The sequence below is a fragment of the Nelumbo nucifera genome, chromosome 2 (genome assembly GCF_055504915.1).
Source record: "Nelumbo nucifera cultivar China Antique chromosome 2, China Antique-T2T, whole genome shotgun sequence".
NCBI classification, from domain to species: Eukaryota; Viridiplantae; Streptophyta; class Magnoliopsida; order Proteales; family Nelumbonaceae; genus Nelumbo; species Nelumbo nucifera.
Window position 1 is genome coordinate 12516697 of NC_142650.1, and position 15495 is coordinate 12532191.

General features: G+C 43.0%; 1 protein-coding gene across 8 annotated transcripts in view; it reads right to left on the bottom strand.

The window, feature by feature from the left end:
• The window catches only part of LOC104597236 (D-alanine-D-alanine ligase family), a 129749-nt gene extending 116043 nt beyond the window's left edge, over positions 1–13706 (bottom strand). For 6 of the 8 annotated variants that reach the window (XR_016082476.1, XR_016082477.1, XM_088898020.1 and 3 more), the window contains exons 1-5: positions 12721–13520; positions 12266–12337; positions 10209–10252; positions 10016–10127; positions 9863–9934 (exon numbers count right to left, since the gene is read on the bottom strand). Coding sequence is in view for 5 of the 8 variants with exons in the window: in XM_088898020.1 (XP_088754146.1) it covers positions 9863–9934; positions 10016–10127; positions 10209–10252; positions 12266–12337; positions 12721–13068 (648 nt within the window). In the remaining 3 variants the exon portion in view is untranslated. Of the gene's footprint in view, positions 1–9862; positions 9935–10015; positions 10128–10208; positions 10253–12265; positions 12338–12720 lie in introns of all 8 variants that reach the window. The other 2 variants (XR_016082475.1, XM_010258681.3) reach the window with 2 other exon arrangements.
• Positions 13707–15495: the final 1789 nt, after the last annotated feature.

Sequence of the window (15495 nt, forward strand, 5' to 3'; positions counted from 1 at the left end):
CACTAGGTGTTGTGCTTGGGACCTAGGCGAGGCACATACCCTAAAATGTGCCTCCCTTGTTCACCTAAGCATGCCTTTTAAATCATTGTGTTTGGGGTCCCTACTTTGTTCCCTCTATGGGTGGTTATCGATATTTCCTTTTGTTTGTGGATGGTCATACTTAGTTCTCCTGGATTTAATTGATGTTTTCACAGGATGAGGTGCCTACTTTAGTAAGATAGTTTCATTAGATGATTCTCACACAATTTAGAGTGAGCACAAAAACATTCAGATCAGATAATGCAAAAGTGTGCTTTGGAAAAGATTTAGCAGCTTAATGGTTGGAACATGAGGTTGTTTATCAAAGTAGTTGTGTATATTCTCCTCAGCAAAATGGAATAGCAAAAAGAAAAAACCGACATATACTTGAGATGGCGTGGAGTATCATGATATATTCATTTATTCTAGTTTAGCTTTGGGGCGATGGGGTGTATAGTGTATATTGTTGTCGTCTTGATTAACTAACTATATGTCTTCATGTATTCTTGGGTTTAAGACACCACATGGTCTTCTTTTTCCCGAGGGGGAGTTGTTTCATATTCCTTTGAGAGCATTTGGGTGTACTTTCTTTGTTCACATACTTGGTCCTTGATGATGGGTAATTTGGCCCTCCAATGACATCATGACACACGGCATCGCAAAACAGCTGGTTGACACCTCAGCACCACATAAGCAAACCACTTTGGACACTTCGCAACTGCGTCAACGACCTCGGCACCACCCCGATAGGCCGAGCTGCGAATAGCTAGGCAGGACCTCAGGTCGGTGTAAGAGGCGACCTGCTTCCACCGAACAGCCCTGGCCCTGGTTAGTGACCTACTTGACGTGCTGAGCGACCTCCCCCTTAAGTGGTCAATCGCCTCCGAATTCCCTAAGATTATGGTGCCACATTGGAAGAGTTGGTTATCACACCACCCGTTTCGGACAGGATTGTATAGACATTACCTGCTTACACGGAGTCCACCTCCAGGCATGGAACCACCTCCGAACCGAACAAGCCAAAGATCTCAGACACATTTCGTGAGACTTACGACAGCTCGCCTATACAAGGGCCTCACCTCCAACCTCATGAGGTACGCGCGATTTAGCACTCAAGCTCTCTAGCTCTCTATCTCTCTTGCTTTCTAGCTCTCAAAAACTCCAACTCGCTGACTTAAGCATCGGAGTGCCCACACCGGGTAAAAGTGGCCCGGATACTCTGATCTTTTCTCTTTCTTTGCAGCTCAACTAAGCGACCTACAGAGTCCAGCGTCCAAGTTGTCCTCCAGTAGGGAGCTACTAGATCGCGCACCATCAATTGGCATCGTCTATGGGAAACGCTGTACAAAAGTCGTACTCACACACCTCCCTTTTAAGTAGATGTAGATCTTCAATGGCATCATCCAGTAACACTCCCGTCAACAACTCGGTCACAGGGGGGCAGGACCAACCTGCAATGCACCCTGAGATCCCCTCTGTGATTATTGGGCAATTTATCGTGTCCTTGACCTTATCAGGCATCCCTGCCATGCAGGATCCCAACTTTCCTCTGCCTAACATGAACACACCTCTCCCTCCGGTTGAGCCCTCAGCGGTTCCTATCAGGATCGAGGCACGCCAGTTCAATGAATTGATGCAGTACGTCCGCAGGATAAACCTGCAGATGAGGACATAGGAATGACGCTTTGCCGCCCTAGCTAGGATGCAACAGCAACAACAGCAACAACAACACCAGCGAGATCAGACCACTGGGCAGAACACCGACCAAAATCAGAACCTGCAGCCCGGCAACCAGAATCAAAACCCGATACTTGACCCACCTCGTCGTTCTGAAGAACAGAACCAGGTCCTGGTAGAGGAACAAAGTCGGGCCATAGCACCGATCGGGACCGAGGCTACCAGCTCGATAAAAGGGTCCTGGAGAAGGCGTCGCAAATGCACACGCCATGTTACAGGAACAAATCGCCTCGCTCCGAATGACAATGAGGCGGAAAAGAAACAAGAAGAAAAGGAGGTGAGCCAGATCGACACAATCAATGTCTTGAACATCGCCACTAGCTATGGAGATCCTCATGGCCCCGTGATCGAAAGACTTCAAGGCCCATAGCCTGGAATCCTATGACAGAACAACCGACCCGATCGACCACCTCAACAGTTTCCAACCCATGATGCAGCTACATGGGGCAAATGACGCAAGCCTTTGCATGGCCTTCCCAACCACCTTCCGGGGCACAACTCGGATGTGGTATTCGGGGCTAGCCGCTGGCTCTATAAAGAGTTGGAACCAGTTCACCGACTTGTTTACTACGCACTTTGCGACGAGCAAGCGGTGCCCGAAGTCAGTGACCTGTTTGTTGAATGTCGTCTAGCGACCTGACAAGAAGCACCGGGACTACATCAAACGATTCAACCTTGGAGCAACTTCAGATTCCCAACCTCGACCCAATCGTCCAACTCACCGCAGCGATCAACGACATCCGACATCCCGACTTGTGTTGGGAGGTCAAGTTGAACTTTCCGGCCTCCATGGAGTTCTTCAACCAAGAGGCCAAGTTTACAAAGGCCGAAGAAGCGCTCGAATCCCGGTTGGAGCTAAGCAACAAGCAGAAGAGGTCAGAGGACAAGCCAGGGAGCAGCAAACAGCTTCGGAAGAGTAAGCCACCGAGGCGTAGCAGGTCCCCCGGCAACCATCGCAGTAGGCCGCCGCAGAGAAGAAGTAGGTCTCCGTACAGAAGTGGCAGGTCCTCGGGATAGCATTCTCGCACTCCCCCAGTCTAGAACCGAAACTACACCGCACTAAACGCGGAGGAAATACTAATGCGGATTAAGACAGCCAAATATGTCAGATGGCCACCTCGGATGAAAGAAGGCCTTACCAACAAGAACCCCAACAAATATTGCCACTTCCATAGGGACATCGGCCACAACACAGAGAACCGCCACAACCTCAAGAACGAGATTGAGGAGTTGATCCACTGAGGTTATTTGAAGCAGTTCATCAAGCGGGAGGATCGGAGCCAACCTACCAAGAGAAATGCCACAATCGAGCAGGTATCAAAATAGAGACCAGCCTCCCCGAAACCCACTAGCAACAAAGTGGCCCATCCGTAGTGTTATTAACATGATCATGGGAGGGTCCACAGTAGCAAGATGGAGTACCTCGGAAGGAAAAAATTCAGTTCGGGAGCTCGAGCATGAGGACGAGAACCCGTTGAAGTGCCCTCATGTGGAGGAAGTAATTTACTTTATCGAGGATGACGCTCGCGGGATCCAGTATCCACACGATGACGCCCTCGTAGTCAAGTTAGTCATAAATGACTTCAAGGTAAAGTGGATTCAGGTCGACTCTGAAAGCACAACCGACATCATTTTCCTGAAGGCACTTGAGCAAATGGAGCTCAAGAGGAAGGACTTGCAACCGATTGACATCCCCCTGGTTGCCTTCAACGGAGAAGTAGTCCGGCCCCTAGGCCAGGTGAGGGTGCCAGTAACGCTGGGCTCAGCGCCGAACTCAGTGCGTTTCATTCACAATTTCCTAGTGGTTGCAACCCCCTCGCACTACAACGCCATTCTGGGCCAACCTATCTTGCACGCCCTCTGAGCAGTAGTGTCGACCTACTATCTATCGATGAAGTTTCCAACAAGTTATGGAGTAGGAGTGGTGTGAGGCAATCAGCTTGAGTCTCTCAAGTGTTACGTAGTCGCACTAAAGGGCAAAGGAAAGCAGGCCGTCGACATCGACTTGGAGCCACCACCAAAAAACAGTGGCGAGAAAGCTTGCCCCATGGAGGACACCGTCCTAGTGCCGGTCTCAGATACCGACCCCAAGAAGACTGTGCAGATCGGAGCTTGCCTCACGGAACCACTGCACTCTAACCTGGTAAGTTTTTTAATTAAAAATATAGATGTTTTTGCTTGGTCGGTAGTGGAAATGCCCGGCATAGGCCCCTCTGTCATAACTCATAGGCTAAATGTTGACCCTTTAGTCAAACTAGTCCAGTAGAGGAAGAGGAACCTCGCTCAAGAGCGGTGAGGAGGTCGAGAAGCTCTTCACAACAAACTTTGTTAGAGAGGTCCAATACCCGAGATGGATTGCCAACCTAGTGCTCGTGAAGAAAGCCAACGACAACTAGCGCATGTGCGTCGACTACACCAACCTCAACCGAGCCTATCCAAAGGGTAGTTTCCCATTCCCTAGAATTGACCACTTGGTAAACACGACCTCAGGGTTCGAACTGTTGAGTTTCATGGATCCATACTCCGACTACAACAAAATCCAAATGGATCAGGCCGATGAAGAAAGACTACTTTTGTAACCGAGGTGGGCTTGTACTGTTATAAAGTTATGCCCTTTGGTTTAAAAAACACTGGAGCGACCTACCAATGCCTTGTAAATAAAATTTTTCTGATTTAATTGGAAATAAAATTAAAGCCTATGTTGATGATATGGTAGTGACAACCCAGTTTTCAAATTCTTTGATTTTCGATCTTAATTGTGTTTTTGAAATTCTAAGAAAATACAACATGAAACTCAACCCGAACAAGTGTGACTTCGGGGTCACGTCAAGCAAGTTCCTCGGGTACATAATGAACCGACGTAGCATCGAAGCCAACCCGGATAAAATCCAGGCCATCCTAGATATGAGACCCCCAAGGGCAATTAAAAAAGCTCAAAGGCTAACAGGTCGGATAGCCGCCCTGAACCGGTTTATGTCTAACTCGGCTGGGTTGTGCCTTCCATTCTTAAAGGCCATAAAAAAGAACCAAGACTTCGAGTGGTTTGAGGAGTGCCAGCTCGCATTTGATGAGCTCAAGAGGTACCTCAGTTCGCCACCTTTGTTAACCAAGCCAAAACTCGAGGACGATCTCAAACTCTACATCTCTGCAATGGCGAAGTAGTCAGCTCGGTCCTAATCCGAGAGGTAGAAAAATTGTAGCGACCTGTCTACTACGTGAGTAAAGTCCTGCACGCCACGGAGAATAGGTACCCAAACATCGAGAAGCCAGCATTCTCGTTGGTGCTAGCAGCCCAAAAGTTGCGTCATTACTTTCAAGCCCATACCGTCGTGGTCTTAACCGATTGACCCCTAAAGCAAGTCCTCGAGAAGTCTACGGTCTCGGGTAGGCTAACAAAATGAGTAATCGAGCTCAGTGAGTACGACATTCGGTTCGAGCCATGCCCAGCAATTAAGGCGCAGGTCTTGGTTGACTTCATCGCCGAGTACACGTTCAGCATGCCGACCCCTGAAGTTGTCGAGCTCGTGAGTCGTGACCACCTTGGAGGCGTCAACCAGTGCGGCCCCCGGCCCGACTTGGGACGAGGGGCCCTGGATCCCCCATGTGGACAGCTCATCCAACCAACGCGGGAGCAGAGCTGGATTGATACTCTATGGACCTTGCGAGGTGAAGCCGGAGTATGCTCTCTGGTTCATGTTCCAAGCGTCGAACAATGAAGCCGAGTGCAAGGTGCTGATAGTCGGGCTACTGCTAGCAAAGGAGGTCGCGCGAGACATCTCGTGGTGTGCAGCGACTCGCAACTAGTGGTAAACCAAGTGAATGGGAAATATGAGGCTCGGGAGTCTGCCATGCCGGCCTACCTGGCCAAGGTTAGGGAGCTCCTGCTCAACTTCCACTCTTGGTACATACAGCAAGTGCCGAGGTCCGAGAACACTAAAGCCAATGCACTCTCGAAGCTGGCCGATGTGACGGACACTACGAAGAGAACGGTCTTCATTGAAGAACTGCCACAACCTAGCATAGAAAGGGTGGCAGAAGAGGCCGCTCCTATTTTGGCTGAAAAGACAAGCTGGATGGATCTGCTCGTTGATTATCTGCGCCACAGGACCCTACCTGCAGAGTGTAATGCAGATCGGAGGGTGGAGCAGCAGTCAACTCCCTATGTAATCATAGGCGAGCAACTATATCGCAGGTCATTCACGCTCCCCTACCTACGTTGCTTGCGCCCAACTAAAGCGAGCCAGGTGCTACGCGAGATCCATGAAGGACACCTGGGGGCAAGGCGCTCGCCCAAGAGGTGCTATGACAAGGCTATTATTGGCCCACGATGAAGGCAGACACACTAGAATTAGTTCGAAAGTGCAACAAGTGCCAAAGGCATGCCAACATATCAAACCAACCTGCTACCGACTTGAGGTACCTTACTAGCTCATGGCCATTTTCATAGTGGGGGGGTAGATATCCTCGGTCCCTTTCCACCTACGACCGGGCAGAGGAGGTTCTTGTTCATCGCGGTTGACTACTTTATGAAGTGGGTGGAAGCCAATCTGCAGGTATCCATCATAGCTCAGAATGTGCAAAACTTTTTCTGGAATAGCATCGTCTGCAGATTCGGACTCCCCAAGGTACTGATTTTGGACAATGGGAAGCAGTTCAAAGACATCAAGTTCCAAAATTGGCGTGCCAAGATGGGAATCCAACAAAACTTCACCTCGGTGGCCCATCCCCAAGCAAACAGTCAGGCCGAAGTGGCGAACAGGGTGATACTCCATGGACTCAAAACTCAGCTCTCCCAAGCTAAGGGTTTGGGGGTGGACGAGCTGCCCAGTGTCCTCTGGGCCTACCGAACTGCTATCAAGATGACGACCAGGGAGACTCCTTTCAACCTAACGTACAGGACAGAGGCAATCATTCCAATCGAGATCGAGGTGGCAACCCTACGGTCCGAGAAGTACAATGAGGCTGCTAATTTGGACGAGCTGCGGACTAACCTCGACCTGGTGGAAGAAGTCCATGACTTAGCCTATATTCAGACTACAACATACCAACAACAAGTAACTTGGTATTATAACACCCAAGTTAAGAGACGTCAATTTCGAGTTGGCGACCTAGTACTCAAGAAGGTTATAGTACATGAGCCCGGGCGTAGGAAGGCTAGGTCCGAACGAGGAAGGCCCCTACAAAGTTCTCATGGTGATCGGTGAGAGTACGTACGAGCTCGAAACGTTGGAGGTGAGGCAGGTACGCGTGCATGGAACGTCGACAACTTGAGGTATTATTTATGAAGAGTTCGGAAGTTTTGAGCTATGTCCACTAAGACTACAAAACTCACCAAGTGTGAAAATGAGACCACTCGCCCTGGCGACTTGGTCTAGCCGATCTACGCTATGAGCACTTCGACTAAGTTGTACACAAGGGGAAGCCAAATCGCTATGAGCACTTCCGAACCACTAGGACCTGCACTCTTGCCTGCGTTCGCTCACTTAGAGTTTCCTCCCCGGAGTCCTTCATTCCCTCTCTCCAGGTCATCTAGAAACGGCTATCCACTACTTAGGTCAAGGAAGAAATCAGTTTAGCGTGTTTTTTCCATCTGCGCAACCTAGTGGTTGTGTCGCATCCGCATGTCCCCAATACGCTACCTTGTGCCTAGGCCAAACCAACCGAACCAACCCGATCCCGAACCATTGGTTAGACCACAAACGAGGATGAAGAACGGACCAAATCACATCAAGTGAAAACTACTCCCTCGTCGGATTGACTACACCGGACTTGGGAGTGGGGGCAATTGATGAGGGGTAATTTGGTCTTCCAATGACATCATGACACGTGGCATCGCAAAACAGCTTCGCAACTGCATCAGCAACCTCGGCACCACCCCAGTAGGCCGAACTGCGAATAGCTAGGAAGGACCTCAAGTCGGTGTAAGAGACGACCTACTCTCTCTCTCTCTCTCTCTCTCTTGCTTTCTAGCTCTCAAAAACTCCAACTCGCTAACTTAAGCATCGGAGTGCCCACACCGGGTAAAAGTAGCCCGAGTACTCTGATCTTCTCTCTTTCTTTGCAGCTCGACCAAGAAACCTACATAGTCTAGCGTCCGAGCTGTCCTCCAACAGGGAGCTACCAGATCACGCACCATCAGTCCTCATCGTACTAAACTTGATCCTAAAGCCAAGTGTGTCTTCCTTGTTGTAATCCGGTGTGAAGGAGTTGGTATGTTACCATGGATGTTACCCTCTTTGACTCCACTCCTTTTTTCTCTAGTGTTGTTACTCAGGAGTGTTATAAAGATGGTGTCTTGTTCCTCTTCCAATTCCTACTCCGGCTTCTTCATTACTAGCTCCAGCTCCTATCCCCTTGCCTACTCCACCATGTGTTATTCCACTCTTTTTCAAACGCCGACATAAGAGGATTGATTCTAATACTCTTCATGCACCAATAGGAGAACCCATGCAACTTCCAGTCGATCCATCTGAGGCTTCAAATTCACCAGATATAGATCCAGGTATGCCTCCTTCCACCACTGATGAACCTACTCCTGTTGTTGATACTTCTCCTCCTATTGTTGTTACTACAACTCCTAATTTTGTTGATGATCTTCCCATTGCTCTCTGCAAGGGGAAGACGAAGTGTACTATCTCTACCACTTATGAAGCAAATAGCCTTTCCTTCTTTCCTACAGTTTCTAGTCTTCACTTTTGTAGCAATAGTAGTCAAAGTCCTAATGTCATAAGGTTCAAATTCAATTGTAGCATATCCAGCCTTGACATTTAAATTTCCAATCTTGGAAAGTTTTCTTCCTAGAGTTGATTAAATCTATATCTCCTAGTAAACTCAATGAAAAGTCTGCCAACTTTCTAAGCACTCCAGATCCTCTCTTTTACCAAGTCATTGGACTGGTTCTTCTTCTGTTTTCATGATGAAATATATAGCAAAGGCTGTCAACAAATCAGATTCAGACCGGATATACCAACATTTAAATGCAATCCAATTAGTATCAACTCTAGTTTGTTTTGTTTGGATTGGATTTAGGTATTATATATCATTACTGAAATCAAGTAAAATGCCTTCCATAAGATTGTGTATTGTATATCATTGAGAAAGTTAATTGAAAAATGCATTCCAGTTAACTAAAATTAATTTTCATGCCACAACCTGTTAAAGATGTAATAATGAATACACCGTAAAGCCATATGGTAATATAGCAAAGGCTGTCAACAAATCAGATTCAGACCGGATATGCCAACATTTAAATGCAATCCAATTAGTATCAACTCTAGTTCGTTTTGTTTGGATTGGATTTAGGTATTATATATCATTACTGAAATCAAGTAAAATGCCTTCCATGAGATTGTGTATTGTATAACATTGAGAAAGTTAATTGAAAAATGCATTCCAGTTAACTAAAATTAATTTTCATGCCACAACCTGTTAAAGATGTAATAATGAATACACCATAAAGCCATATGGTAATATGTGCATGCATACTAATACCATCAGCTTAGATAACAGTCAAAACCAATATGAGTGGATCCATATTCTATCTATTATGAAGGAAGAATGATGTAACCTTTGAGATTAATATCCTGTGTTATCACATCGATCCAAATCATGATCTAATTCATTACAACTCTTTTGTGGACTAACCGCTACTGTTGTCATGGGTGTTCTAGGTGGTTTTTTCATTATTTCAATGGACGATTATATAAGAAATACATGGATTTATCTTATAACAGCAAGAGGTGAAGCACAATGAATTGTGAAAATGTTTCATAATAACAACCAATTTTGATAAGCATGTAAATAAATTTAGATCAAACAATGGAAAGTAATAGTTTGGAATGCATTGAATTCTTATTTGGAAAATTGGGATCATTCATCAGAATTCTAGTTATATTGTCAGCAGAAAGGACTAGCTGAAAGTGGAAAAGCTCATCTTATGTAGGTTATTTTTTTTATTTTTTTGATTGTTTATTCATGACCTTTTAGATTTATGGGATCAGTCACTAAAGACAACTTGCTTTTCTTTTCTACAATTATAGGTATGATATTTAATTTTTTAATTTATCTAGACATTATTTGAACTTTTCAAATAATAGGTTTGTGTTACCTTGTCAAAAGCTTGGCAACATTCATTTGATGCTGTTCCAACAAATGGAACATTTGCTTTCTCCAAAAGCTCCTAGAAGAGGGAAATTTGAAATTATAATCATTAGACGCATCAAAAAATATTATCTTGGCGTAACTGCAGTGTTTAAAAAACCTGGATTCCACCATCTTCACCAAAACGGCCATGTATAACAGGGAAAACTATATCCACTGTCGCAGCAAGGTGTTCTGCAAACTCAGATAAAGACTGGAATCCTTTGGCAAGACTGCAAAGTGATATAAAAAAATAAACCTTTTGGCATATGCTAGTTTAAAAGCAAATAAATTACTGAAATCTGGCAATTTACCTTTCAAGTTTGAAGTCAAAATCTGCAGGAGTATTTGAATACACCTGTAGAAGTTGGATGTAGAAAGAAAAAAGTTCCAACAAAAGAGATAATTAAGATACAACAACAGCCCAATATACAGTCCAGCATCTTTTTTTAATCAGTATATACCATATAGCATTTAGGCATTTTTCAGATGGTATTTGCACATATATAGATGATCTGATGAAACTGCAAAAATATGATAAAGTGAATAAAAATGAGTGTAACTAAGAGAGTCACATTTTTATGTGCATATTCTTTTGAATATACTTAAGCTGTAAATATGCCACTTAGAGTAGCTAATTAATCAGAAATTTCTTTAAACTCCAGAACTTATTCAGCACAGACAATTAAAATCACCTGGAACCAGACCTAAAATATCCAACCAAAACCTGGCAGATAAATTGAACAAGCAGTAATCACAGCTTTCTGAAATAGTCAATGCTAGAAACATGCATGAAACAGAGTCTGCAGGACCCAGAAAGAAGAAAACTCCTCATAAAAGTACAAGGACCAGATATTGATTAACAAGATATTCCTATTCAAGTACGAAAATGCCATAAAGCCCACATCATGATGCAATTAACTAGAGCAAGTAGCTGATGCAAGCCATGCAATTCTTTAAAAAATGGAATAAATTAAATAATTGGCACAAAAGCAAATTTAAAAAGATTCCGATTGTCAACCTCAGTTAGAATATTTTTCAGAAGTACTAAGATGGTATGATTAAATAACATGACCCATGGCAAGATAAAGACAGATAAGGTGGTACTAGTTCCCACAAGGTTTTGCAAATAAAGTCTTTTTACTAAGAGGGGAAGAGATAAGAAATATTGCAGTGCACCCTGATAATTAAGCAGCATCTGTAAACTAGGTACATGCTTCAGAATCCAACACTAGTTGTACATAGAAACACAGACTAAGCCTTAATTGAACCTCGGTATGTTTCTTCGCTACAGTTATGAAGTGACTGCTCAGCTGGCCCCAAGCTTAGGGATGCAACTCGGGTAGGTTGGATCGGATTGAAGGTCAACCCAGACCCAATCTGCTTAACCCAACAGAACTCAGGTTGGTCTCAGGCTTGGGTTAGGCAGGTTGCTAGGATTGTTAGAATTTTTTAATACATCATTATATGGTCATCTTTCATTGGCCTTTATGGTCCAATTTAAGAGTACAATTGATTGTAAATATGTACAAATTTCATTTACAAATGTACATAAACATGTGTATAAAATTAGAAAAAAAAATATGGTTTTCCATAAATATAATGCATGTATGTGTATGGGTTTGTTTGGGCAGACTCGGGCTACCCAATACCTCAACCCAAATTCAACCCAAGTTTAGGCCAGGCCTGAGATTTTTGGCCCAGACCCAGCCCACAACTCAAAAATGCAGGCCTAACCCATGCAAAAACTCAGGTTGGGTCGGGTCAGGCTCAGGTTAAGCCTGCCCAAGTTGCATCCCTACCCAATCCAGATAAAGGGGGCCATGTCGTTGACATCTAGATAATAAGGCATGGCTTCTGAATCTTGACAGAGTGAAATGGTGGAACAAAATTTGTGTAGCCAACCCCAAATGGACTGGGCTTTGTAGAATCAAGTTATGAATGTCATGCCCTGGTCTGTACCTGAAAGTATCATTTTTGAGCTTTTCTTTTTCATCTTCTTTTATCATTATCAATATAATTTTTTTACAAGTAAAGCTTGAGATTGATTCCCATACTTTACCAAAAAAGGTTTGAAATCTAAAGGCTTATATTTTTAAAGAAAATATGCTTCTTGATAGAGTGCAATGTGAGGGATTCATGTAGCCAACCTCAATCCCCAAATGGTTGGGATTAAGGCTGAGATGAGTTGAGTTGAGTTGAAGATCATAAGACATGTCAGATTTGATATCAGCATGTCACAAAGCAATCAACAGTATGGATATTATGTTACTCCCTAGTGAACCAAATTTAAAATCCTACTTAGCATCATTACTGATGGTTAATAATAATGCATTCTTCTGAAAGCAGGAGAAATACATAATGCACTAACCTGTGCAAAGGATATTGCGTAAGCATTAAGATTGCAATCAATGTAATAGCAACTGACAAGCAAATCATCCCCCTGGAACAGAATAAAAACACGAATCGCAGTAATCCATCGATTCAGAAATCAGGGAAGCAACAAAAAAGAATTCCAAAAAAAAAAAAAACAAAACAAAAACAACGTCAAATTGCAAAGCCGAATAACAATATAAACTATAAAGTACTATCAGTCCTATCCATTAAAGTTCTGGTACCAGTTGCCCATCAAAAACACAAGTTTTGCTACACTATGTTACATAAGCATTAGAGCTCAATCTCCGACAACCATGAACAGTCAACTAAAGAGAGGTAACTAGACAGTAAAATATATGCCTCACTCCCTTCCAATCCATGTTTTATAGGATATTCGGGAAGAGAGAGAGAGAGAGAGAGAGAGAGAGAAAGAGATTGACACGTAATTACTTGTATATGATCAAGAACTGATCTTGCAGAATTCAGTGAAATTCCACGCTCTGCAGACGGCCCTCCACAAATGAGACCAACCCTGAGAATCCGACTTTTCTCTTTTTCCTTGTCTTCAATAATTCGATCTTGGAAAACCTCCGTCGTGGCACGACTAATTCGAATTCTGTAATAACGTTTATATGATAAGTTATACAAAGCGAGCTTCGAGGCAGATAAATTTGGCGTATAAACGATTGGTTTAGCATGAGCGAAATGAGTCTCTGACTCTCGAGTGACATTTTTTCTTCCATTAAACAAAGTGGACCTATAACCATGCGCAACAAAAGCTCGAGAGAGTAACGCCATTGAATAATAGTTATGTGGTTTCGGATGAACTGGGGTTTCAAAATAGTTTTAACCACGCACAACAAAAGCTCGAGACAGTAACGCCATTGAAGAACACTGACGTTTCCTCCAACGACCACTCTCACATGACCCAAGAAAATATTTCGAGAATTTGACCCTGAGCTGGCGCCGATTTTCTGATAAACGGCAACTGAACCAAGCTCTTAAAAGAGAATGAAAGTGAAGCAGAAGATTCGTGATGCATAAATTTTTATCCTTGTACTTCACAACAACAAAAAAAAGGGTAAATTACAAATACCCCGTACTATGGGGTCTGTCCGTGAGACAAAAACCTCCTTTCGTTAGATTTTCGTTGAATAATCTCCATATTATCCTTGTAATAAGAAAAATACTGTCATCTTCCCCAAAGATACACGAACAGCAGCGGCGATAAAGGGAGAGAAAGAGAGATCGGGGAGGTTTTTGTCTCACAGTCATAATATAGGAAGGTTTTTGTCGTAAAACAAAATACATGGGGTCTTTGTCACAGACCCCAAAATACAGGGGGTCTTTGTAATTTACCAAAAAAACAAAAAACAATATGCTTGCAACTGTTGCGGAGAGAGTGCCGACGCCACAGCGACAGTCTCCAACTCTCCATCGACCACCGTGATTCCATGCGTTGTAAAATAAAACAAATCGCGGGGCCCGTGCGATATACGTAGAACTGTTAATCGGACCGTGTCGCCCGCGAACCGGCACGAAATTGATCCGGCCTGGCACAATAATATAATATATTATATTATTTTATACAATTATATACATATATATTAATATATTATATAATATATTATATTATTATATAATAATTATATAATATATTATTATATTTTTTTTCAAATTTCTATTATATATAAATAATTGTATACATCAAAATTTATATATAATAAAAATTTAAATATTTTTTTAAGTTTTGTTAAATAGCTTGGCCTGGTCTGTAGCCTGACCTGGCCCAAGGCACGACCCACGAACCAGCCCAGCCCATAGCATGGCAAGGGCCTGTACGGGCTCGAGCTGACTCCCAAATTATACCAACGGAGAGAGGCACAACCTACGGGCCAGTATGGCACAACCCACACTTTGCACTGGCCGCATGCAAGTCATGTCATGTCGGCCTAGCACAACCTGATGTTAGAGGTGTAAAATGGGTCATGCTAGGTTGACACAGCATGGCTTGCACTTGTGTGGGTTGAGCATCATGCCTCCCTCCCTTGGGATATTTTGGGGGGTCGGCATGGCACAGTCCATGGCTTGAGCCCACACGGGCCCATGCCGTGTAACGAGCTAGGATAGTTCGTGGGCTAAGCCTTAGGCCTAGTCGGGTTGTGGACCAGGCCAAATCTATTTATTTGAAAAAAAATAGAAAAAAAAATCTTAAAATTTTTATGTTACGTGAATTTCAATGTATACAATTGTTTTTATATATAAAAATTAAATAAAATAGTATAATAAAGTTGAAAATAATTTTTTATTTTATTAATATATTATATACTATATATTATTATATAATTATAATTTATATAATATTATATATAATATATATAAACATATATATGGGTCGTGTCGAGCTAGCCCATGAGCCACGGGCGGCACGGACCGCATTGTCAAACCATGCTGCTCGTGTACTTGAAACCCCAAGCCTAGCACGACCCATACAATCATGTTAGGCCATAGCATGGTCCATGACCATCGGCAGTCCAACACGGCCCAATTTACACCTCTAGATATGTGGAAAAAATAAGACAAATTTATTAAAACCTCTTTATTTTTTACATATTGTCAAAGCTACTATTTCTCACAGTTAATTTTTTGATAAATTTTTTAAACTACTCTTATGGTTTAGCTAATTTACTAAGTATACCTTATTATTTGTCTATCTAATGTGACTCCTACTATTTTGAAAAATTACCATTACCATTAAAATATTGACAGAAGGGCTGAAATGTCCATTTTACCCTCTAATTGATTTTTTGGTTTCGATCCCCAACATTAGGAATGGCAATGGGGCAGGGCACCCCTTCCCCATCTCCGCCCCGAAGTCACGATACCTTGCCCCATACCCGCCCCGTTCTCAATAGGTTCGGGGCGGGGCATCCATTCTCCATCAGGGATGGAAAATCCTTGAATTTTTCAAGCTCTAAGACAATTACTTAAAAAATATATATTTTATAGACAATTTATAGATAGGATGAATTTGAAGGTATTTTAGAATTGAATTATAATACAATAAGGACAATTCAAAAATAAAATTATGGGATCTGAGATTTTAAAAATTTAGTGAGAACTTAATGATATTTTAAATATCAATATTAAAACTAAATATATTTTACTAATTTACCTTCGAATTTAGGACGAATTCGATAAATTACATACAAAATCCGCCCCCGC